The following is a 24217-nucleotide window of genomic DNA, read 5'->3' as shown; positions in this document are numbered from 1 at the left end:
TTCTCTTTGATAAGCAACATTGTTCTACCTTTTCTTTGAGCACATACACATTATTGTATGTTCTCAACCACGGCAACTATTTCACTTGTGCCTGTGGACTTGATTTAATAATTTTTAGCTTTGAAAACCACATCATAGCCTTGATCACACATCTGAGACACACTCAGCAAATTATGTTTCAGCCCATCAACATACAAAACGTTCTTAGCTTTACCTTTGCCATTTGAGAGACTGACCATTCCTTTTGCAATTATTTTTCCTGGAGCATTGTTACCAAAAGTAACATTACCTTTGTCAACTGGCTTCCAAGTGAGAAACTTGCTTTTGTCTCCTATCATGTGCCTGGAACAACCATTGTCCACATACCAATGGCTCCCACCATTGTGTGCATACAGTGCAATATCACATTGCTCTAATTTTCTTTTTCTTTCCATACTTTGGGCTTTTATCCAATTTGTTCAATAATTGGCTCTGTCTTCTTTTCTTTAAGCCTGCAATTCACTGTTATATGCCTAAAATTTTGGCATTTAAAACATTGCACTTGATAATTCAGGGGAGCAAAGGAATTATTATACCTGGATCTGCTTCTTCTCTGTTGAATTCTTCTCTTGGATCTGAGTTGTTTGTATGATAAATTAACTCTACAATTTGCAGCGTTGTGGCCATAATTTGTGCACGTAAAACAATACCATGGTAAGATATCGTTGTACCTAGATGGCTACCTTCTGCGCTGAGCAGAATTTTGAGCAAATCGATTTGCATGGATAGAGTGATCCTTTTGTTGTTGCTGCTGATTTTTCTTTGACTGGGTATTGTGTTTTAGCTATTGTGTCAACCCTTCTTTTGTTGGGGGAACGAAGGTAATTGTCTTTTTACCCTTTAGTTCAGCTGTTGCGCTAGACTCACCATCAAAACCAAGACCAGTTCGATCTTTGGAGATGCGTTGAGCCTCCAAATTTTCATTTAAATTTTATGTCCCTTTGTTGAACTTCTGATTTAAGTTGAGCTGCGTTTTAGCTTTTTCAAGCTCCTTCCTTAAGAACACAACTTCTCCTTCCAGCTTCTCACATGTTTGAGACTTTTCAACCAACTGTTGGTTCAAGGTTTCTTGGATTTTCTTACCTTCTTCTAACTGCAGAAGTAATGGCTATACTGCCTCAACCTTCTCTTTTATCAAGGATTCTTTCTGGGTTTTGTTTTTCTTTCTCGGCCTCTCCATTTCTTTAAGAGCACTAACCAGTTCTCCTTCAAGGTCGACTTCTCCTTCTTCATTATCAAAGTTAATAGCCTCGACTTACAAATTTTCAATGGCCATTAGCATGAATTCCTTAGGGCTCTCATCATCTCTGTCCTCATCTAAGGATTGGCTAGTTTCAGTTTCTGAAGAGCTCTCATCTTGAGCCTTTCTTCTTAGCCTTCTTTTTATCCTTCTAAACTTTCTTAAACTTTTCTTTAGGATCATAATCCTTTTTCTTCTTTTCAGGACACTTTGATGCATAATGACCAACTTTGCCACAATTAAAACATTTAAAGGGAAACTTACCTTTATACTTGCCTGATCCTCGCTTGAGCCTCCTCACAAAATTAGCTTCTTCTTCATCTGATTCACAGCATGTGTCAGCATGCTCATCCTTGCACTTCTTTTCTGCTTTGAAGGTTGATTCTTTGGCTGCAGACTTTCCTTTAGAACTCCTCATCTCATAGGCAGTGAGTATTCCAAGGAGTTGATCTAGAGTGAGAGTGTTCAGATTTTCCATTTCTTCAATGGCTGACACCTTGGGATTAAACCTCTCAGGAAGAGATCTCAACACTTTTTGAACTACCACGTCTTCATCTAGCTTCTCATCAAGCCCTCTTATGGTGTTCACAACTTCATCAACTCTTAAAAAATACTTTGCAATCTCTTCATCATCATGCATGCTTAAAGATTCAAATTGCATCCTAAAACCTTGGAGTTTAGCTTTCTTTACCTTGTTGTCTCCTTCATAGTAGTTGCTCATCTTCTCCCAAATAGCTTTGGCAAATGTGCAATCCATCACCTTTACAAGTTCTGATTCAAGTAGGCCAGCAAGCAAGGTATGCATTGCTTTAGCATTGCATGTGAACTCCAACTTTTGATCTTTGATAACCAATGCTAGAGATCTTTGATATTCTTCTTCCACGGCATCCCACACATCAGCTCCAAGTGATTGAATGTACATCTTCATCCTCGCTTTCCAAAACACATAGTTTGTTCCATTGAACATAGGTGCTTTATTGATAAAACCTCCTTCCTGCTTTGCCATGGTCCTTGATCTTTTCTTCCAGTTGTTAGACTGATTAGAAGTAACCGACTCTGATACCAATTGTTGGAAACCACGACAATACCGAGGGGGGGGTGAATCAGTATTGTAGCAATTTTACAAATTCAAAATTTCTTTTTACTTTATGTGAGAACAATAAGACAGTGAAGAGCACTTTTAGCAATAAATATGATAAACAACTACTTCAGCAATCAATGGAATATTCAATGAACAAATAACTTCACAAACTGCTTCTCCATTTTATTAATAGGGCAAGCTACAACTTGCAAATACAATGTTTTGGCTACAACCAGCAGGAAGCTACAACTTCCTAGTTTATCAACAGCAACTAAACGGAGCTACAACCCCACCTATTCTCCAACACCCACTTGAAGGAGCACCAACCCCTAATCAGCAAGTTACAACTCACTTTAGACACTCATTGTTCCATTTTTTCACACTACGATCAATGATGGTCTTCCCTGTTTTCAAAAACAATTAAATCTCTGTCACCACTTCAGAAAAACACCAACTGCGATCTCTAATTACTTTGAAAACACCAGCTGCTTCACCTTACCCACAAACTCTCGAGATCTATCTCTCAAACTGTTTACACAAGCCTGCTTATAAAGAATTTTTGGCTTGCTAATTTGGCATGCATCTTGCATTACATCTATGCATGTGCCTTTAAATTTTCCTTCTTCCTGTTTATTTCAGTTTTCTGGACCTGCTCACCATGTTCTCTGACCTTGACTATCCTTTTCTACCAGTTGAACTGAGTTTATTTGCAGTTTTTAGCTAATCTGGACTTTTACAGGTTTTAGCAATTCGCCTGCTATTTTTATCTATAGTTAAGTTGGCTTAACTACCAATTCTATTGTCAAAATCGTCAATTCCACCAAATTTGGGCTTAAGCCCCCTTCGTTGGCTCCTTTTCCTGCTTTATCGCCATAAGACCGATCTTTGCGACCATCGGCGTCGGCCCCAAGCGCTAAGCTCGCGCTCCCGATCCCAGCTCTTCTATTTAATTCAATTCTTAAGAGTTTACGAGATTCTGGGATCCGAGATGAGTTAGTCGGTGGGGTCCGCCCAACCCTTTGTTCATTGGTTGTCGCTCTATCCGTTGTCAGTGTCGATGTGTACTCTACAATCTGGCACCGCTGCCAATCCTCCGGGCTAAACCCTCTAGTATGACATCATGCTAACATCATCAGGGACACCTGGCGCCTCAAGAGTAGTGACACCAGTCACCCAAAAAAGGGCCACTTGGGTGCCCAAAAATGCCATATTTGCATGCCACATGTCCACCTCCTATTGGTTGTGCTGATGTCACCCTCCACCGTCGTCTGGCCCAATTGCATGCTAGCACCTGTCTTGTTCTCAACAAGGAGAGAGAAGGTCCTCCAAGGCTTGTTTTGCAACCATTTTCCTTTGTAATTTAGAAAACCCCCAAATTCAAGCCCTTCCCTCCTCAACACCACTCTTGAGCGGTTTGTGGTTTTGGGATGGTGTCGTCAAGGTAAATCTTCGTCTTTGATCTACGCAGTTGACAAAGCGGGAAACCACTCCTCGAGACCACTACCTCTCTCTAAAGGCCTATCTCCAAGTGTTGTCGAAACGCCGCCACGTGGCCTTTAGCCCCTTTATAATTCGTTTTGCAACATTGGTCCTCCACTACTACATGGAACTTGTGTCCAGCGCTAAGGCCGAAGTTCTCGACTTTTTTATTAATTTTATTCTAAACAGGTTACGGGTTCCAGGATTTCCGGGTCTCCGAGATTCTGCCTGAGCCAATGGGGTGCCTCGCTGTTGTGATGTCGGCCACGTCTACTTGGTCCTCTATTTGGTCGCATATCCAATCTTATCACTGAGGTTAGCACTTATGCCAACTTTGGCTATGCGCCAAAGGGTCCTCCAAAACGTCTGCTAACTATGTTACTTTGGACTTGGGGTCATAGAGCTTTGACTAGGGCATAGAGCTTTGACTAGCTCTATCTTTCAATCCAGAAAGCCATTTTGGGACTTCCTTATACCATTAGAAAGCTCTTTCAGAGTACTTTCCAGTTGAGTGGGTCCAACGTGGCCTTTGAGCTCATACACTGCATAAAAAATGGCTTCAAACTCTTTGTAGTTCTTTTCACCTCGACCTTTCTTCTTGTACCTGGAACCTGCTGTTCTGAGATATTTCTTTGACACCTATGCTTCCTACTACCACTTGTTGACATCAATGACAACATATTTCCAACAAAAAAGGCTAAGGAGAGGAAAGCAATGCAACAAGAATCCTCAAAACCTACAAGCACAACTCAAGATAGCAAATTAGTAAAAATGTTGAATGCTCAAGGTCAAGTTGAAACTTAAACAAGAGTGGCAAGGACCATTTATGCAAGGGAATCCTACCTAATGTGGTTTGGGTTCCCTGCTAATAGGAATTATTAAGGGAATTAACACATCCTCTCAAGGTAACAAGGGGCCAAAAAAGCAAAAGGTCCAAACTAAATTAGTCTAAAATGAAAGGCAACTTATTGAGGATGTTATCAATTCATTCCTCATGCAATGGTTTAATAGTTTGTATTATCTCAAATGGGTACATAGATATGAGGCAAGGCCATTGGTCAACTCAATGCCTCTTCACCAAAAGGTGACATGTTTCCAAAGAGCAAAGCAGCGGACAAGGAAGGATTCCAAGCCGAATTCTTCAAACAAGGCCTCCGACCCTTAGTCGGATACCTAGCAGATCTCTTCAACCATGTGGTCCGAGAAGGGTTCCCCCCCATATGGTCCCACCATATTATATATCCCATCCATAAGTCAGGGGATACCTCGGACCCCAACAACTACAGGACAATTATGGTGGGTCATACATTCTCAAAACTCTATGCCACTATCCTTCATAGAAAGCTTTCCGGCGATTTCGAAGAAAGAGATCTCAGGGCTAGAGGCCAAGCTAGTTTCAGGCCAGATCATCAGACCATTGACCACATCTTTACACTCCGTGCTGTGATCGAGGAAGCACGCCACCGATCCTCGAAGGTGTACTGCTGCTTTGTGGACTTCCGGAAGGCTTTTGATTCAGTCCCGAGAGAGGATCTTCTACAGCGACTCAAAGACATCAATACCTCAAACCCCCGGCTGACTGCTGTTATGCGTCTTTACGAGTCTGTCCTGGGCCGTCTTCGCACTGTTCGGGGACTATCTGAGTTCATCCAGAGCACGATTGGAGTTAAGCAGGGGTGCCCACTCTCCCCCACCCTATTTGGGATATATATTGATGAGCTCGAAGCCTTTCTGCGGGAACACATACAGGAGTCTGACGGTTGCTATCTTCATCAGGTTTTGATCTATATCTTACTCTTTGCAGATGACATTGCACTCTTATCCTCATCACCAGAAGGTCTCCAGAGGCAGCTGGATGCATTAGCCCTATTCTGTGATCTCCGGAAATTGATAGTGAACCTGAGTAAAACAAAGGTAATAGTCTTCAACGGGACGAAGAAGTCTCAGGATCTCCAATTTCTCTTCAAGGGAGAGAAAGTGGAGATTACCAATAGCTACACGTACTTGGGAGTACAGTTTTCGGGCCCCCGGTTCAGTATGCGGCCAGCTCTGCAACCTCGGATCAATAAGGGGTATGGCTCTCTAGCCATTTTAGAGAGACAATGTTTCCGCCATCACTTCCAGGACATCTCGTCAAAGTTGAGCCTTATGGACGCCCTGATCCGACCCACGGTCCTGTACGGATCGGAAATTTGGGGCCCCTCCTTACTTGAGTCAGATTGGGCAGCAGTTGAGAGAGTCCAAACCCTTCTCCTCCGTCGTATTATCCGTTGCAAGCATACTGTCCCACAACAAATCATACTGGCCGAATTTGGTGCACAGCCCTTCCGCCTTGAGACAGCCTTCAGACTGGTCTCCTTTCTTCACCGAGCCCGGAGCTTCGCAGATACATTGAAAGGACGCGACAGGTACCCTTATCTAGCCTACTGCTCTTCTGAGGCCATCGACCGCACCCAACCAGGAAAAGCCAAGTGTTGGTATACAGGGGTCTCGAAGTTCCTCGAGGCAGTGGGACTCCATATAGATCATCTCCCCCCCTTTCGGTATTCCCTGAACGCCCCCAGAGGACTCCCCCCCAGGCAGGAACTAAATAAGATCATCAAGGAAGACATCTACAGGCAGTTTATCCAGGTCACATCGATTAACCCCCCGGGGGGCCTGCGCCCAAAGATGGCTTTCTATGCAGATCACTTCTTGAGTATCAGAGACGGGCTTACAGTTCGCCCCCAGTACACGCTTCGACATTGGATGCATGCTCTTCGGATCCCCCTCGGGCAGTTCAGAGTTGGATCACATAGGCTTCGAGTAGAGACAGACCACCAGATAGAGTGAGTTGATAGGACTTGTCGGCTATGCCATACACAGGAGGTGGAAACCGAATGGCACTTCATCTTCGGTTGTCCGATATATTATGAGATCAGAGGTCGCTACCACTGTCTGTTCAGAGGACCACAGAACCTATCCAACTTCTTCAACTACACGGACCAGAGATGCGTCGCACTTTACATCCATGAGACTCTTAAGCATCGGGAGCATATCCTCCAGCCTCCCGTCCGACCCAACATTACTCGTCAGATCACCTCTTTCTTCAGCATACTCCCCTCAGCCCGAGGAGTTAAGAGATCAACCAGTCCGAGTACCGATCAGTCCGGCTCACACAGATCGACAGACCCTCGTTCAGTAAAGAGGAGAGGCCCCTTGCTTACGAGGGCCCAGCAGCAGAACCGTTCCAGGCATCTCCCCGAGAGGCGGCCCAGGATCGTTAGATCATGGAGACAACACAATGGGAGGCAACCAGCACCCACCGCTTCAAACCAGCAAACCTTACTGAACTACCCACAGTTCTTTTCTCTCGGCCTCAGATGTTAGGAGTAGCGGACTCCCACATCCGCGTCCCTAGGGTCTTCTTCACCAGTGATCCTACGACGCAGTCTAGAGATCAACAGGCGTGGCCGGGATCGGAGCTCCATACGCTCTTCCCAACCCGCCTCGTTTTAGTTTCTATCTTCCTTTCAGCATTTGTCTTTCTGAGGAGACCGATTGGTTCTCCTACTGGGCACGGCCCCTTATGTAACCGGCAGTCCCGTTGACCTACTTTGTGGTCATTCGTTGGACATTAATAAAATTATCTTATCTTATCTATCTTAATGCTTTCAAAGTGGAAAAATTAATGGAATCACCTTGCAAGGTCATTTTTAATGGTGGGTCCCAATTGGATAATTGGGGTCTAAAACCTTCTTGAGCTATTTTGAGGCATCAAACGACATTTTTTAAGGTCAAAACTTTCAAACTTTAGGGTCAAACCTTGGGACGATGATCTACACTCAGAAACTTTTCCAACAATGAAAGAATACTATCAAACGAAGCTTGTACGCAAAAGTTATGCCTCCTACAAGTTGAGCTACTATGTTGATTGACCATCATGGTACAAGTGGATGCCACATCAACAATCATTACTCATGCATATGGGACTAGCTACATATGAACTTTCAAGAAGACTCTAGAAGATCCAAAATCGTAACTCTAGTTGAGGATTGAGGGAGTCAAATCTTACCACTAGCTGGCTATTGGGCTATGTTAAATACCAGGTTGTTGGGAGTAGGAGTTTCATTCTATGCCATTGTATTTTGTTCCATAGTTGAGCAAAGCAACTAGGTTTAGAGAGCAAAATAGAGTGGGTTAAGATTTTGTACCAACCTTACATGCCACAAGTCTCAAGTAACTCCATAGAGAGTACCTCTTTCTTTGTACTTGCACATTTTCCATACCAGAGAAAAAGATAGCAAAGTAGCCTCACCTTCTCCATGGATTTTCTCCTATAAGGGTTTCTTAGGGCAAAATTTGTGTCTATTGTGGATGATGTGTGAAATTTTTTTGTTCTCTATTTCTCGCATTCCAACTATTTCATTTAATTAAGCAGAAAAAATCAATTGTTAAAGAATCTTAAAATCTAAAGGAAAAATAGCCTACATAGCATAGGTTTCAATGATTTTATTAGATTTGTTGTGGTGAACTGTTCCAGTGGAATATGCATAGCAGTTTACGGATCAATGATTGCTCAAGCAATGTAAAAGATAATCATTGCAATATTTGACTTAATGCTATCAAACGAGTTGGACCACCAATGTGATGCAAGTTACCAAAGAGAATACCACAATTTGCAAAGTTGCAAGATTGCATTTTTGAGAATAGGTACAATCACATATCTTGAACTATGTACATTATCCATAATTTAAACCCAATTGTGGAAGAGTTTGAGGCTTCAATATAATGGATTAAGGAGGTCACGTGAAAGGCTAGAGAAATTATAAAATTCATCACGTATCTCAAACAATTTTTCAAGAATAATCCAAATTGAAGTCATTGAAAGTTTGAAATGGCATGGCCTCAAAATTCATCATGTTGTGCTGCCTTGTAGTTTGCATTAGTGTCTATGGTGGTGTGTGAGATTTGCATTGTAAAGACACTCATATTTGAAGAGGGGAACTACGCTGCATGGATTATTGGTTGATTAGGGCTGGTGGAACGAGATTAACTTCTTGTTCAAGTTCACAACACCAGCATTTAAACTTCTTTGAAATTCAAAAACTAACAAGCCTTTCTTGGAAAAGGTTTATCATGGCACAGATACCATGGTCAAGAAAACCATGGAAATTATTTCGCAAGAGGTTCCCATACTTTTATTTGTTAATCAGATTTTGCAAAGAATGCAAGGAATTGTTGATTGATGGAACTGATTCAACAATCCCTTCCACAGTTTAGCTTATGCTTTGAATCCCAGATTTTATGATGAATAAATCATTGCTCAAAGCAAGAGGAAGGACACATAGGGATAGGGCACTAGCAAATGGAGTGAAACAGAGCTTCATGAAAATATTTCAAGCTTCTATATCGACTATAGTGAATGAGGAATTTGCCAATTTTGTTGTTGAAATGGCTGAATTCTCAAACATATCAGCCTTGGATGAGAGGAGGGCAATGAAACCTGTTCAATGGTGGATTTACCATTGAGCAAATGGTGACCATGTGCAGATGCTTTCCACTCATCTTCTTCCACAAGTGGTAACCTTTTCAATAGCAAAAAGGAACTAGAGCAGCTACAGTTTTATTCACTTTATGAAGTAAAACCTAAGTCACGACTCACATGACACAAGGACATAAGACATGGAGGACAAGGAAATGCGAGTATCTGACATGGGACATGTCGACACTGGAAACAAGACATGAACGGCTCATTTTATATATATAGGCAGATAAATATATTATATATTATTCAAAAGAATTATATATGTTATAAAATTACAAATTACAAATACAAATATAAAGATCCATTTTTTTAGAAAATAGAACAATTTACATAACACTTGAAGTCCCTTCAAATCTCGATTTTACCCTTCACCTACATAAGGAGTGACCATAAAAGCTCTTTCCGTGCAGCTGAAAGTTAGAAAAGAGCAATGAAAAAATGTTTTTGAGTCAAGCAGGTAGGACACATCTAGGGCAAGTGTTCTGTTTTAGGACACGTGTCCTAGCATGTCCAGTGTCTAACACGCAGGTTACAGACGCAGCATCCCTGGGGGCCATGTTCTATCACTTAGAGCACAACAGGTTGGGATTACAGAAAGGGGGTTTTGTCTTTCTCCACTCAAACCTCCACCTTGTCTCTCAGGGATGAAAAATATAAAAATGGGCCCAAAATCAAGTGGGGTGTGGATCGTTAAACTCCTGCCTTGGACCTCTCTCTTGCTACTCTAAATATTGCTGTAAATGCTTCTTCCATTCCACAATCTATAACTGAAAATGGGTCTTCTGCTACTTTTCTCAATGCAAATGAGGATGAGTTTGATGTATATGATAGGTAAATGTAGCTTGTTTTGTATTTTGGTAGATATAGCCTAATATATAAGGCTGATTTTTTAATTTTAAATGACGTAATCATTTACCTGAGTTGATATAGACATGAGTTTTCTACTAAAATTGTCATTTATATTTATCATTCTGTGTTTCTTGATCATTTAATTCTATTTTTTTTTCTGATAAAGTGCTATTAAAAATTCTATTATTTTAAATATTTATTTTTTCGTATTTTTTAAATATCTTGTTTCGTTAAGTTTGGGTGGTTCACATTTCCAAGCCATACTAGTCTCGGAAACCTGTACCTATTTCCAAGTTTCATGCAACCTAGGTCAATGCTTACAATAACCAAAACATAACTGACTAGTGACTACACATGCACTGTTCTGATCAAAGGATTGTGATAACGAATCCAAGCAATTGTACAAGTATAAACAGATTGGATGGTCACCAATGACTCGCCATTGATAAAGATCATTTAACCATCATAGTGCAAATATAGAAGTAGATACAGAACTCTCATCTGATTTGCCAAAAGCAATGGAATATCCAAGTATAAATAGAATTACAATGTCAAATTGGCCAACTATGATCCCCTAAAAAAAGGTGCTCCTTAGGTCACATGTCCCAAGAAAAGAACACTACCATTTTTTACAATCTTTTACATCAATCTTGTTTCGTTAAGTTTGGGTGTTTCACATTTCCAAGCCATACTAGTCTCGGAAACCTGTACCTATTTCCAAGTTTCATGCAACCTAGGTCAATGCTTACAATAACCAAAACATAACTGACTAGTGACTACACATGTGCTGTTCTGATCAAAGGATTGTGATATAAAATAAAAAACGAATCCAAGCAATTGTACAAGTATAAACAGATTGGATGGTCGCCAATGACTCGCCATTGATAAAGATCATTTAACCATCATAGTGCAAATATAGAAGTAGATACAGAACTCTCATCTGATTTGCCAAAAGCAATGGCATATCCAAGTATAAATAGAATTATAATGTCAAATTGGCCAACTATGATCCCCTAAAAAAAAGGTGCTCCTTAGGTCACATGCCCCAAGAAAAGCACACTACCATTTTTTACAATCTTTTACATCAATCTTCAAAAGCGCACTACCATTTTTTTACAATCTTTTACATCAATCTCAAGATCCACACACATAAGATTTTTTGCCTCGGTAAGCATGTGCCTAAACCAGGCTCATCAATCTCTAATTGTCATAGTCACCAGGCTGGTGACCATCAAAATTTAATGGGACAAACTTTAAATTTCAAAGACAAGTATAGCCCATGTAAATGACCCAAATTCACAATTAAATGGTAAAATTCTAGTATACGTTAGAACCCTCGTCAATAATGGACAAACAAGTGAATGTCCTCTTATACATAGTGCTTGAGGTCCTATGTTTAGAGATATGATAAGAACAGCAGAAGTACATCACCTTTCTAAAAGACTCTTCTCTTGCATGCTACAACATGCATCCTTTGCACAAAATTTTGGATCAAGATTGACAACCAATCCATGCCGGTTTGTTACAAGGCATTTCCAAAGGTGAAATTTGCTTTAGACCTGCAAATCTATGTTATAAACTTACAACACCTTTCAGTAAAATGGATAACAATTAGACATCTTTCAATTATGGAAACCTACACTGCACCTAGATTTGCATATGATAAAAAACTCCATGAATCAATATATACCAAAGATTATGCAAGAAATCATCCAAAAGTTATCCAAGCACCAATGGTACATATGTTGAGATTTTGATTTCCTATTCTACTGCCCTTAGGTAACATCAATCATATCCAAGCTAATCTCTTTACAAGCTCTTCAATGCCTCCCTTCTCTATGATACATTACATTTTCCTTCCAAGCTCAAAGCTATCTAGACTTCAGGAGGATCATCCACTAGCATTTGTAAGTCCTAGGAAGAGTTTTATGTGTATCTTCAGCTCTTTAGTATCTTAAGTTGTAACTCACTTCATTTTAAATCAAGGTCAGAAAAAAATCTAAAAAACAGAGCCATTGAGACATGTATAACACTCACTTGTGCTCATGCGATTTCTTTGCACCGATGGATACATGATCAACTATGTTGTGCACCTTTTGATATTGACGATACACATCTAAGCCCAATAGGATTGTATGAAGAAACTAAAGCTTGTCATTTCACACCAAAAACATTGCAATTGAAATTCTTCATTTCCATACCAACATTGTCCAGGTGCAAGGGAGGTTCATTCTTCTGAATCCTGATTCATCTCTACTTAGACTCTATTTGGGAATATTTCACAGCCATTATGATGGGGAAGTTGGAGATGACGTGTGAAAGCTCCCTGTAAGAATAAAGTAGACAAGAATATCATGAACAAGATATAACAAACTTAAAAACAAATGATTCAAAGAATTCATTTGTCAAGGGATTGAAAAATGATTCAAATGTTGGAAAAAGCTAGAAAAAACACTGGAATTGTTTAATGATCCTCACCAGTCTGGAATTCAATTTTGGTGATATCCAAACACAAATCAGTTTTATTATTGGAACCTTCCAACAAGTTTTCCACTTTCAAAGCATGCATCTTATACTATTTAAAGATTGCATAGTGAAGTGAAAAGGCAGAGGACCGCAAATCATCTATCTCAGGTTCAAATCTGGGTGTCAAAGATATAGATTTCATTCATGATTTGAAACAAGAAATTAAGAAAGAAGAATGAAAAAGAAGAAATTGAGAAACACGTCTTGATCATCATCTCTAATCTTTTTGTTTTACAAAATGTGTATATTATAGGAGTTTCTACATGTAATAATTCGTGTCTTCCAGCATATTGTGAACATATAATGGATTCCTCTTTGATACAGAGGGTGCCGGAGGATGTTTTCAAGCTCGATTCTAAAACTAACTTGACATGAAATATAATTCACACCCTGATGTCCAAGCAGCCCTTTTGGAAAGGTGTTTGAATATACATCCTAGAACTCTTGAATTAGGATGTTCTAATTGATTCCAAACAGTATCCGGTTCCTCCATGTTGAATATCTGTAATAGAAAAGGTGTTGCCATATATCAATTATCAATAGCTTTATTGCTGACATTTCCTAAAATATATTCACTAAAAGTACCATTTTAGATTGCGTTCAGCTCTCAATAAAGATTTTATTCAACACCTGGAAGCATATAGAATGATATAAATGGGGAAAGTAATAATTGTCCTTTTGCAGAAATACTCCCCCCACCTATGAGTATAGCTAAAAGCAATTGAAATTCTATCGACAAAAGATCAGAAAAATTCACACTATACACAAGCAGATTTAATAATAGTAGCACTCCCCACCATGCACGAAGTAGAAGATTGATTGCTTTTATATAATAACAAAGAACAGAAAATATAAGAACTAAACACTGGCATGTATTTGGATCACTTGGCTTTATTTTGAAGAGCAATTTTATTAATTATTTCCATCTGACAAGATACTGAATGTTATATATTGATTACAAATATTTTTTTAAATTTAATAATTCTATGAGAGACTGAAAACTATTTGATGGGCATTCACAACTTCAGGTTTGATTCATGGCAGGAATGTTCTGAGTATTTTCCATAAGTTTGACTAAAAGAACACCAAGAAGAGAATGGGAACAGAAACATCACTGCATGCAACAGCTATTTTCCCAAAATCTTTCAAGCAAAGTGCCAAAACTTCCAGATGTTGCTCCCTGTCATTTAGATTACAAGTCCAAGGACATAAAACCATCAGTTTCTTCTATACAAGTAAGCTAGGCCTTTCTGATTGTGACCAAATTATCTTCAATAACTAGACAAGGTATCTGTCCATTTGCCTTACCAGCCATGTGTCATCTCATTTGCTGGTAGCTGAATGATTTCTTTAAGGGTTCCATCTGACAAGATACAGAATGTTATATATTGATTGTAGATATTTTTTTAACTAATAATTCTATGACGGACTGAAAGCTGTTTGATTGGCACTGAGGACTTCAAGTTTGATTCATGGCAGGAAAATTCCAAGCATTTTCCATCAATTTGATCAAAAGAATACCAAGAAGAGAATGGGAGCAGAAACATCTCTGCATGCGACAGCTATATTCCCAAAATCTTTCAAGCAAAGTACCAACCCTTCTAGACATTTTCTCCCTATGATTTAGAGTACAACGCCAAGGTTAAAACCATCAGTTTCTTCTCTACAAGCTATGCCTTTCTGATAATGTGACTGAATCATCTTCAGTAACTAGACAATGAGTCTGTCCATTTTCCTTACTAGTCATGTGTCATTTCATTTGCTGGTAGTTGAATGATTTCTTGAAGGGCCTCTTCACAACTAGCATGCTTTTAACATGTGAATGAAACTCCTAGGCTGCCTCAACTACCACTCAAGGCTCCACTTCACATAAACCAGCATATACTCCATACTGGTTTGCTAGCATCGACAAATTATTCTACTTAGCTACTTTAATATCAACTTCCACAGCAAGGAGTTAACAGTGACTTTGCCTGTAACTAGTTAAATACTACAAAGAATGTACTACTAAAATATATGGTAATGTGATGAATAATGGTTCTACACCATAATGTGTAAAGTAAATGTAACACTTTTATGGTGACTGCGCTTAGTAACCCCAAATCAGTTAAATTGCTAAACTTCACAGAAACATAGATATGAATCATGATAGCAAATGTCAAATAATATGCCTATGTGCATATAGAAACGCAAATCCATATTCTCTAGTCTTATTTCTACAAATAAGATTGTAACATGGATCTAGAAATCGAGAATGGCTAAATTTTTAAAAAACATTTCATATAAGAATATCAGTGTTTATGTCAAACTGTATTTAAAATTTATTCAATCATTGTTTTTGACCAACTGTTTTGCCCGTGATTCATCAATGTTCCACCAAGTTTCCGGGACAAGGGGATGCAGGAACGGGGAGACACACACAGGGGATATGTGGGCGCGACGTGGGATGTGTGTATGTGTGCATGTGTGTTATAAACATGATTCAAATTCAAATTCAATAATGACATACATTTATTCATGCATCATAAATGATTCAATGAAATAGAAATAGTAAAATATTGTATACACATTTAAATTCATCATTTCTTATTCTAAAATCCGATTAGTACTAAGAAAAATAGTAGATACTAAAGTCTAAAGACTGAAATAGTAAAATGAAATTACTCGAACTCAAAAATACTAAAGAGTGATGAGTCAAAGACTCAGTCTGAGGTCAGCAGTATCTAAAGTCAAGTCTCAAAAGTTAAAAATGAAAATGAACAATGAAGCAATGTTACCAGAACCAGACTGGTCATCAAACCAGATGACCCCACATGAATATTCATGTGCATCCATATGAACCCAAATCATCATACACAAATATGCAAATTTTCTCATATATATATCAAGTAAGGGTGCATGTAACCAAAATATCACCGAGTGCAATCCATCTTTGAACCAAAAATACATCAACAAAGAGGCTCTAGATGGCCTCTAGAGTCAAAAAAAAAAAAATCATGCAACAACAAATACCTACATATCATTAAAATCATTGCCAATATTGGGATCCTGACTGTCAACATCACCCTCTAAGCATTCAAATAAGATAGAGAGAGCTTAACATGTCAAATCAAGATTTTGTTTCAGTGATGGGTACATTTTTACTAGGGTCATGACATAGGAGTTCAACAATCAATGCCACCAAAATCGAGGTACGTAGAGGGCTTGGTGTTGTTGATTAAATGCTAGTTTCATACCCTCATACATGATTGAATCCAATGGAAACATTTCAATCCCCACAATCCTGAAAGTTGTTAAGTCTGCTGGAATTTGAGTGGAATCTAAAATTCTACTTTCTCAGTATGAAATCCAATGAGGTTGGAACCACTCTCAAACATCGTGAAACAATTTTTCACTTTCATCCTTTTACTTTGAGAATTTAACATTACCATTAATTATAAAACATTAGTTGGGCCCCAGGATTGAATATTAGGCTTCCCCATTTTGGGGAGACATGTTCCCCACATAGGGGAAAGGTTCCCCCCTGCCTTTCCCCGAGTTTCCCCAAAAGGGGACATGGGGAAGTGTTTCCCCAAATGTCGCCCCATCCCCGGAACGTGGGAAACATGGGGAACATGCCCCCCACCCTGGGGGGCCACACCACTGCGGAACGCTGTAATTCATATTACTATTTAAAACAATGCCTTGATCTCAAAACAATCTTGCTTCCCAGACTAAGATAGAGACAAATGTTTCCTAGAAACATGGAAAATGGTATACGTTGTCTGATTCTTTAATTGAGTTAACAGAAATAATGAAGTTGTAACTTATCGACCACACTACATATTGTCGACAACCAATCCCATGTCTTCAGGACAACCTTAGAAACTTGAAAGCAAATGAATTTACATGAAAATTGCATAACGTTGGCCAAAGGCTGCAGTTTTGACACCCGACGTCCAAAACAACACTGCAAAATTGTACAATGTAAAAGCAAAAGAATATTTTGTTAACTTTAATTAAGTCTTGGCATTAACTGAGTTAATCAATAAACTTGAGTCAATGTTCTGACATATGTGGTAGCTTCTGATAAACAGTTTAGTTCAGATGAGTTATAATTTTCCAATTAATATTGATTAAAATCGCAACCAATTGACATCAATCAGAAGCCCACAGGAATACATGAAATTTTGAAATAACTTAGAAGCTACTTATAGCTTACAAATAATTGTTTCATTTCTCAAGTATTCAAGCAATGCATTTGAAGATGCCCCATTGTATAAACATGCAGAAGTAGGTGAAGTGAGGACACTAGCACGTTGCACAGACTTTACAGGATATGGAAAGGAAATATAATTCTTTATTTAAAGGAAACTCCATTTAATTTATCAAAATGCTCGGAAGGAAAGCAATTTTCTGATCAAAAAAGGCACAAGTTCAAATACTGTACTAACCTTTGCCAAACTTTAGTTGATAAAATGAACCCAGGAGTAAACAGAGGATCTTCAACTGCCCGTGAAGAAAAGAGAGATCAGGTTGCCAACGAAGATATGGTTGTCTGAATCATCTTAGCAAATGCATTCTGGATAATTCACTTTGACCAGACACTGCAATTCAGGTCACGCTATGGATGCCAAGTCTCAATAAACGACCTCGATGCCATTTACCCTGCTAAATCTCTCTATTGTTTCATCCTTCAAGCCATCCTCAGTGACAGAATCCCTTTCCAGAATTTCGTTAGGGAAGTTACTAATAGCCTGAAACTTGCCATCTTTACAAAGTCCCTTAACCAATGCACTGTGAGTACAAACGTCTGGTAGAATACCTTTATCCACCATCTCATTGTATAGTCTTAGAGCCTCCTGCAAATTATCTCTGTTGCAATTTTCATCGATTAAAGAAGTGTATGTATATTTATTGGGAGACACTCCTTTATTTTGCATCTCATTAAATAGTCTATATGCCCATTCAATTGCCCCCTCCTTACAGAGACCATGTATTAAAGCATTATAAGTTACTACATTAGGTTGCAAACCTTTTTCAATCATTTCATTGAAGAGCTTAAAAGCTGCGTTTATTCTACCTTCTTTACCCTGTCCATGAATGAGAATGCTGTAAGTAACACAGGATGGGTCTAAACCCCTCCTTTGCATTTCACTAAAGAGCTCCCTGGCTTCTCGAAGGTTGCCCTTTTTACAATGTGCATCAATTAATGAGGTGAAAGTCACTTTATCAGGAACTAGTCCATCATCCACCATCTTATGCAAGAGACCGTATGCCTCTTTTATCTTCCCTGCTTTGCAAAAGCCATCAATTAAAGCATTGTAAGTAACCACATTTGGTGCAGTTCCTCTGCTTACCATTTCAGTATGCAGCTTGAAAGCCTCCTCGACGTTGCCTGACTTACACTCTCCATCAATGACAGTAGTGTAGGTAAAACAATCTGGAAACAAACCTTTATCAACCATTTCATTGAAAAGCTGTTTTGCAACCATCATGTTTCCTCTTTTACAGTGTCCCCTTATCATAACAGTATAAGTAAGCTGATCTGGAAACAAACCCTTATCAATCATTTCAACCATGAGCTTATGAGCCTCTTCCATGTTTCCCCTCCCACAATACCCATCAATGAGCGTATTGTAAGTTACCGCTGTGGGCACAAGACTGCCAGCAACCATGTCATTGCGCAACTTTAGAGCCGCGATCATATTGCCATCCTTGCAGTATCCATAAATCATTATATTGTACGAAATAACATCCGGGACTAGACCCTTCTTCCACATTTCATCAAGCTGTTCCTTTGCTTCCTTCACCTTGCTCATTTTGCACAACCCATGAATCAGGGTATTATATGTCGAGACAGTAGGCAAAAGACCCTTCTCTGCCATCTCATCCCTCAAGCGAAAAGCTTCAACCATATTGCCTTTCTTGCTATGTCCATCGATCAAAGGATTGTAAGTGAAATCTGAAATACTTAAGCCTGTATTCTGCATTTCTTGCATCAGCTGCTTGGCTTTATCCAATTTCCCATCCTTGCAGAGACCACTTATAAGCACATTGTAAGTCACATCATTAGGCGAAGATCCTTTCATCTCCATCTCGACCAACAAATCCAGAGCCTCTTGCACATTCCCCTCTTTACAAAAAGCATCCAACATCGTATTAAACGTTACAATACTTGGGAAAATGCCGCTGTCGAGCATCTGTCGGTATATTTCTCGGGCCTGCTCTATACGATCCGAATCACGCAGGACCTTCAGAACCCTGTTGCAGTTTCGGATGCTGGGCATAATCCCAACATCAATCATTCTATAAAACAAAGCAACGCTGTCCTCAATCAGCCTTTCCTTCGTATAAATCCAAAGCAACAAATCAAGAAGCTTAGCAGAGATGTCCTCGTCTCTGTATTCATTAATCAATGACTCTAAAACATCGCAGCATTGGGTTTTAACAATGCTCTCCATAATGCCATACGCCGACCGATCAAGACCCGCACGGCTCAATATATGCAAGAGGGTACAATAGGTTGAGGTCGTGGGTTCGAACCCGGGCTGACCTTGGGCCCAACGAAAGAAGCGCAAGGCAAGCCTGGGCTTCGCACTCATCTTACACAACACTCGAACAACTATTGAAGCACTTAAAACCATATCATTGTGTGCTAAACCCCATGGCTGGTTTTTTAGGGTTTCACAGATAATGTCCACAATATCCTCTTCTCCGAGCGCTCTGTTAGATTCATCGCACATCTCTCTGACATTAAAATATGAAGGAATGTGGTTAGGATTACACACCATGGGGAATCTGTGCCTGAATCTGTTCAATTTGATCGTCGTTGCATGGAAAAGCCAGCGATTCAGCATCAGAAAATTGGAGGTGAGCGGCCTTCTCCTGCGCTTCTTCACCATTATCAACTCTCTAACATCATTCTTGTCGTGCTATCGTGGCTCGATTATCGAATCCATTCCAGATATAATTGAAGAGCCGTGGGAACGTAACATTGTTCTCCCATTTTGGCAATTCTTTTTAGGCCTCGACGGACTAGAATTCCCCGAGAATCCCTGCAACTCTAATATGGTGAATGTCCCCAACCTAAATATCTCACCAGAGTAGTTGTTCAACATTTGTTGTGATGGAGAGGCCCTCGTGTTCATGCTTCTCGCCTCACATACCAATTCTTCATTAGCTATAATGACAAGAGGGTTTTGCCCACTCCACCCATTGTCAAATCCATGTCTTCTTGATGTTACATTTGATACAAATTCCTAATAAGCTTCAGGCCATTAAAGATTTCAGTTTATGTCTTTTTAAGATAGAAGTTAATAGATTCAATTTGTATAATCTTTTTGAGATAGAAGGTTAATACATTTAATTTATATAATGTGTATGTAATTATGGGTTGATCATTCGAGTGATTTCCATTTTCATATAAAAAAGATTACATGTTATTCCAACTATTCTATAATACTTTATAGAGTTTTGGTTTTGGCTACATTAAGCATTTTAGATTATGTTATTTTTTAGGTAAGTATGGGTTGATTATTTGAGGGATTTCCATTTTCATATTAAAAGAGGTTTACATATTATTTTAATTATTCTATAACATTTTATAGAGTTTTGGCTACCTTAAGTATATTTTAGATTATGTTTTTTAGACATGAGATTAACATATTCAATTATGTTTTTGTAGGGAGGAGACTAATATATTCAATTTGTATAAATTTTATATAATTATAAATAGATTTTTAGAGGGATTTTTATTTTCAAATTCACTTTTTAAGAAGTTTATATGTTCTTCTATTTTCAATTCACTTTTTATAAAGTTGGTATGTTTTTCCCACCATTACATAACAGCTTACTCTAGGTATATAATGGAGTTAAATTAAGTACTTTAGTATATGTTTTTTAGGAGAGAAGGTTAAGATATTCTATCTATATAATTGTTATGCAATTATAAGTAGATATTTAGAAGGATTTCCATTTCCATTATATAATTATGAGTAAATATTTAGAGGGAATTCCATTTTCATAACATTTTGCATAGTTTTGCTTATATTAAGTATATAATGGTTACATTATGAATATAAATTTTGTTTGCATGAATACTTCTGATTCGTGCATTTTTATTTGTGAACTTGTAACCACCACAAAATATCATTTTCAAAAATAAATTGTTTTATTGTATTTTTGTCTATTTTATAATTTTTCATTGGTATATAAATTTTTTCATTGGTATATTAGATGACCATTAGTTTTTGAATAATATGAGTTACTAGTCTTATATTAAATCATAGATAGATAATTAGTGTGGGCATCACTTTATAACATATCTAAACTCTACACTTAAGGTACAAATTTATTGTTCTTACTCATTATCCTTAAGTTACATATTTATTGTTTTTATTCATTTTAAGTTTACATAGGTTCTCTTCAAATTTAACATAATAAAATGATGTAGATCATGTATATATTGAAAGAAGGTTTTCAAAATTTTAATTTAATTATTAATTATTAGGTGGATCGTAGGGATTTAATCTCTACTAAATATTCTAGAATATTCTTAGTAGCATTCATAAATCAAAGATTGAGATTTATTTCCAAAATAATTATGTTTTTTTAATTAAATTGATTAATTAAAACAATGGCATATGAACAAGTGCCATATGAAATGAGTTATGGTTTTTTAGACATGTGGTAATAATAAGTCATGGTATTGGCCCATGGTATTGTAACGAAACATATTTACATATTGATAATCTCCATGGTAAAGTGGGGTGAATTACATATTTTTAAAAATGTATATATGTTAACTTTTATATTATTTTTTATAATTAATAATATTAATTATAATTCAAAATAAAGTTATAATTTAGTTTTTTGTGTTTTTTTTTTAATTTTAGCATTTACCAACCATTTAATTTATATGATTGGGCTATTTATACTATAGCTTTTTCAATCATAAGAAGCGTTAACAAGCACACGAAAGATATATGCAACTATGCATATAGGCATGCATGAACAAGAGTATGTACAAATTAGAGATGTAAGATCTAATAAATCACATGTGCACTAATAATCCATGAAAGCAAATATCAACAATTGAAACATTTGCATGGGACATGAGAAAAATACTTGCACATGATTATCACAACAATGATTTACCTCTAGAGCATTTTCCACTTAGCCATAGTATCATATATATAATAGCCATCTATGGGTTGATAACCCAAGTGTGACAATAACCTCTCTCTCAAATACTAAAACCCTTAGTAACTACTAGTGATCTAAAACAGATCTACATGGCTACTATATGACTTTACTAGTTCTATAGAATGGGGAAGAGAGAATTTGAGACATGGAAGGTTAGTACAATTCACATCCTAAAAATCACATTTATGGACTAGAAGTGAAGATCCCTAGGTTCAAGTTTAACCAAGTGGAATTTGGGGGTCTTGGGCCTAAAAAATGATTATCTAGAAGTCTTCATTGTGTCCTATGAGTCAATATATTTCCAACAATGGTTTGTTTCTTCGAGTAGAGTATGTATGTAAAATTCATGCCCTTTGTAACATAACAATACAATATTTAATGTAGGTCCAAGTGGTAGCAACCTCAAGTCACCATGATTAACCTATTAAAGTTGGTAGCATATGGGAATCCACTAGAGACTTTTAGAAGCTTCCGAGAATTGAAAACCCTAGTTATAACACCCAAGGAAGGGAGTTAAAGCCTTGATCGAAAGGAAGGAGAAACGTTTAGTGTCTATTTTAGAAAATTAATGTGCATAGCATAAAAAGCATCTTGTGGGCCATTGTAGCAGACCATAATGTCATCTTTCGTATTCTTGTTAGGTTTTCCCATATCATGTTTCCCAGGGTAGATATTGTGTTTATGGTGTTCTGTGACGTATCTATATGTTGTGGTTTCATTCTTATTTATTGGTAGTTATAGAATTTGTATGGTGTGCTTATTTTCTTATTGAATCACAAAAAATATGAAAAGAATAATTGCATGGTCAAGCATAGGCTCATTGCAATAGTTGTAGTTTTAGCTTTCTTTTGACAAGTTTACCATAGGAATATCCAAGGCAACTTATAGATCGTATTGGTATGATGACAAGTTTTCTTGAGGATTTGTGTGGTTTAGATGCAATATATGCTAACCCAAGTCATAGAGTCAAAATACAAGGGAGAGTTACACCATTTGCACCCCAAGATCATCAAGAGAATGATTAAGAAGCAATTGCAAGCCTTGAAAATATCAAACAAGTGTAGGGAAGAACCCATTGATGAAGGGAGTTAAGATTTACAATGTTGGGATCTCAAGTAGTTAACATTTGCAAGAGTATGGCCTTACTCATGACTACAATTTAAAAATATAGGTATCTTTTCAGAGAAACCCATCTCTCATGAGAAACAAAAAGATTGTGAGGAACTAAATGGAGAGAAGGAAGAACTATGGCTTGAGAAAAGGAACTCCAATAATCAATCTTCTTAGTGTCTATTAAAGTGAAATTGAAGGTTAACCAAGCCAAATGGGAGTGTGGTTGATACATTCAAGTTGAATCATTAGTTGTAATAGTCAAGAGTGAGGTCAATGCATTTAAGTTTAATCATTGGTTGTCGTAGTTGGGAGTGAGTTTGATGCAAATATAAGTTAAGTCATTAGTTGTGATAGTTAGAAGTCTAATTTGGTGTGCATAATATACAAGAGGATCATAAAATATATTTTGTAATTTTCAAGTTAGAAGGACATGCATAGACTTGGTGGGAAAGTCATGACATGACCCACCAATCACTAAGTGGAAATCATTGAAAAATCTCCTCAATTCTCAATTTTGTGATATGAGCTATGAACAAGGCTAGTCAATTTGATGGACTACTACTACTAAAGATGAGGAATCAAAGTAAAATTGTCACCGCAAAGTTGATGAAGCAAACCATTCAATTAAAGACCTCTTTGAAGAAAATTGACATGGCCATCGAACACTTAAGTTCTCTTCACAATCACTTAAGAAGCCAAGTTATGATTTTCAAACCCAAGACCATTGACAAGGCATGTGTGCAAGCCTAGTGCATTAAATCTATTATGATAAAGAGGAAACCAAGTGGTTCGAATATGGAGCTTCCACTAAGAGCAAGAAGAGGAAGGGGGAGTGGGGTAATAATAACATTGCCACCATTGCACATGTTTGTAAGAACCCTAATAAGCATTGTGATCATTGCAACATTGATGGTTATACAAAAGAAAAATGTAGGAAATTTCCATTCAGAGTTGAGACCCAAGAACTACAAACAAGGGTCTAAGAAGAAGACTCTTTTAGATGTGGATGCAAGGAAGGATATGATAAAGAACATATTAGATCATGTGGATGAAAAAATTGTCTTGCACAATTGTGCAAGCATCCTCCACCGCATTGAGGAGAAGTAAATGATGAAGTTTTTCCACATCAAGATTTAGATCGAGAAGAAAAAGGTGGATTTTGTATTCAATTTTAATT

At 37.8% G+C, this 24217-nt stretch overlaps 1 protein-coding gene and 1 long non-coding RNA gene across 2 annotated transcripts in view; both read right to left on the bottom strand.

The window, feature by feature from the left end:
* Window positions 1-17199, bottom strand: part of LOC149219704 (uncharacterized) — an 86295-nt gene extending 69096 nt beyond the window's left edge. The window contains exons 1-2 of the long non-coding RNA XR_016249252.1: window positions 17175-17199; window positions 13131-13243 (exon numbers count right to left, since the gene is read on the bottom strand). This is a non-coding gene — a long non-coding RNA (uncharacterized LOC149219704). The remainder of the gene's footprint in view (window positions 1-13130; window positions 13244-17174) is intronic.
* An 89-nt stretch (window positions 17200-17288) lies between these two features.
* LOC149219703 (uncharacterized) lies at window positions 17289-19953 on the bottom strand. Its single transcript, XM_089384456.1, has one exon. The coding sequence runs from the start codon at window positions 19623-19625 to the stop codon at window positions 17361-17363; it is 2265 nt and encodes a 754-aa protein (XP_089240582.1). The 5' UTR covers window positions 19626-19953; the 3' UTR covers window positions 17289-17360.
* Window positions 19954-24217: the final 4264 nt, after the last annotated feature.

Source organism: Pinus tabuliformis, chromosome Q (assembly GCF_031772625.1).
Source record: "Pinus tabuliformis cultivar Carrire ecotype Pingquan chromosome Q, CPIR1, whole genome shotgun sequence".
Classification (NCBI taxonomy): domain Eukaryota; kingdom Viridiplantae; phylum Streptophyta; class Pinopsida; order Pinales; family Pinaceae; genus Pinus; species Pinus tabuliformis.
This window is presented reverse-complemented; position numbering and strand designations above follow the sequence as displayed.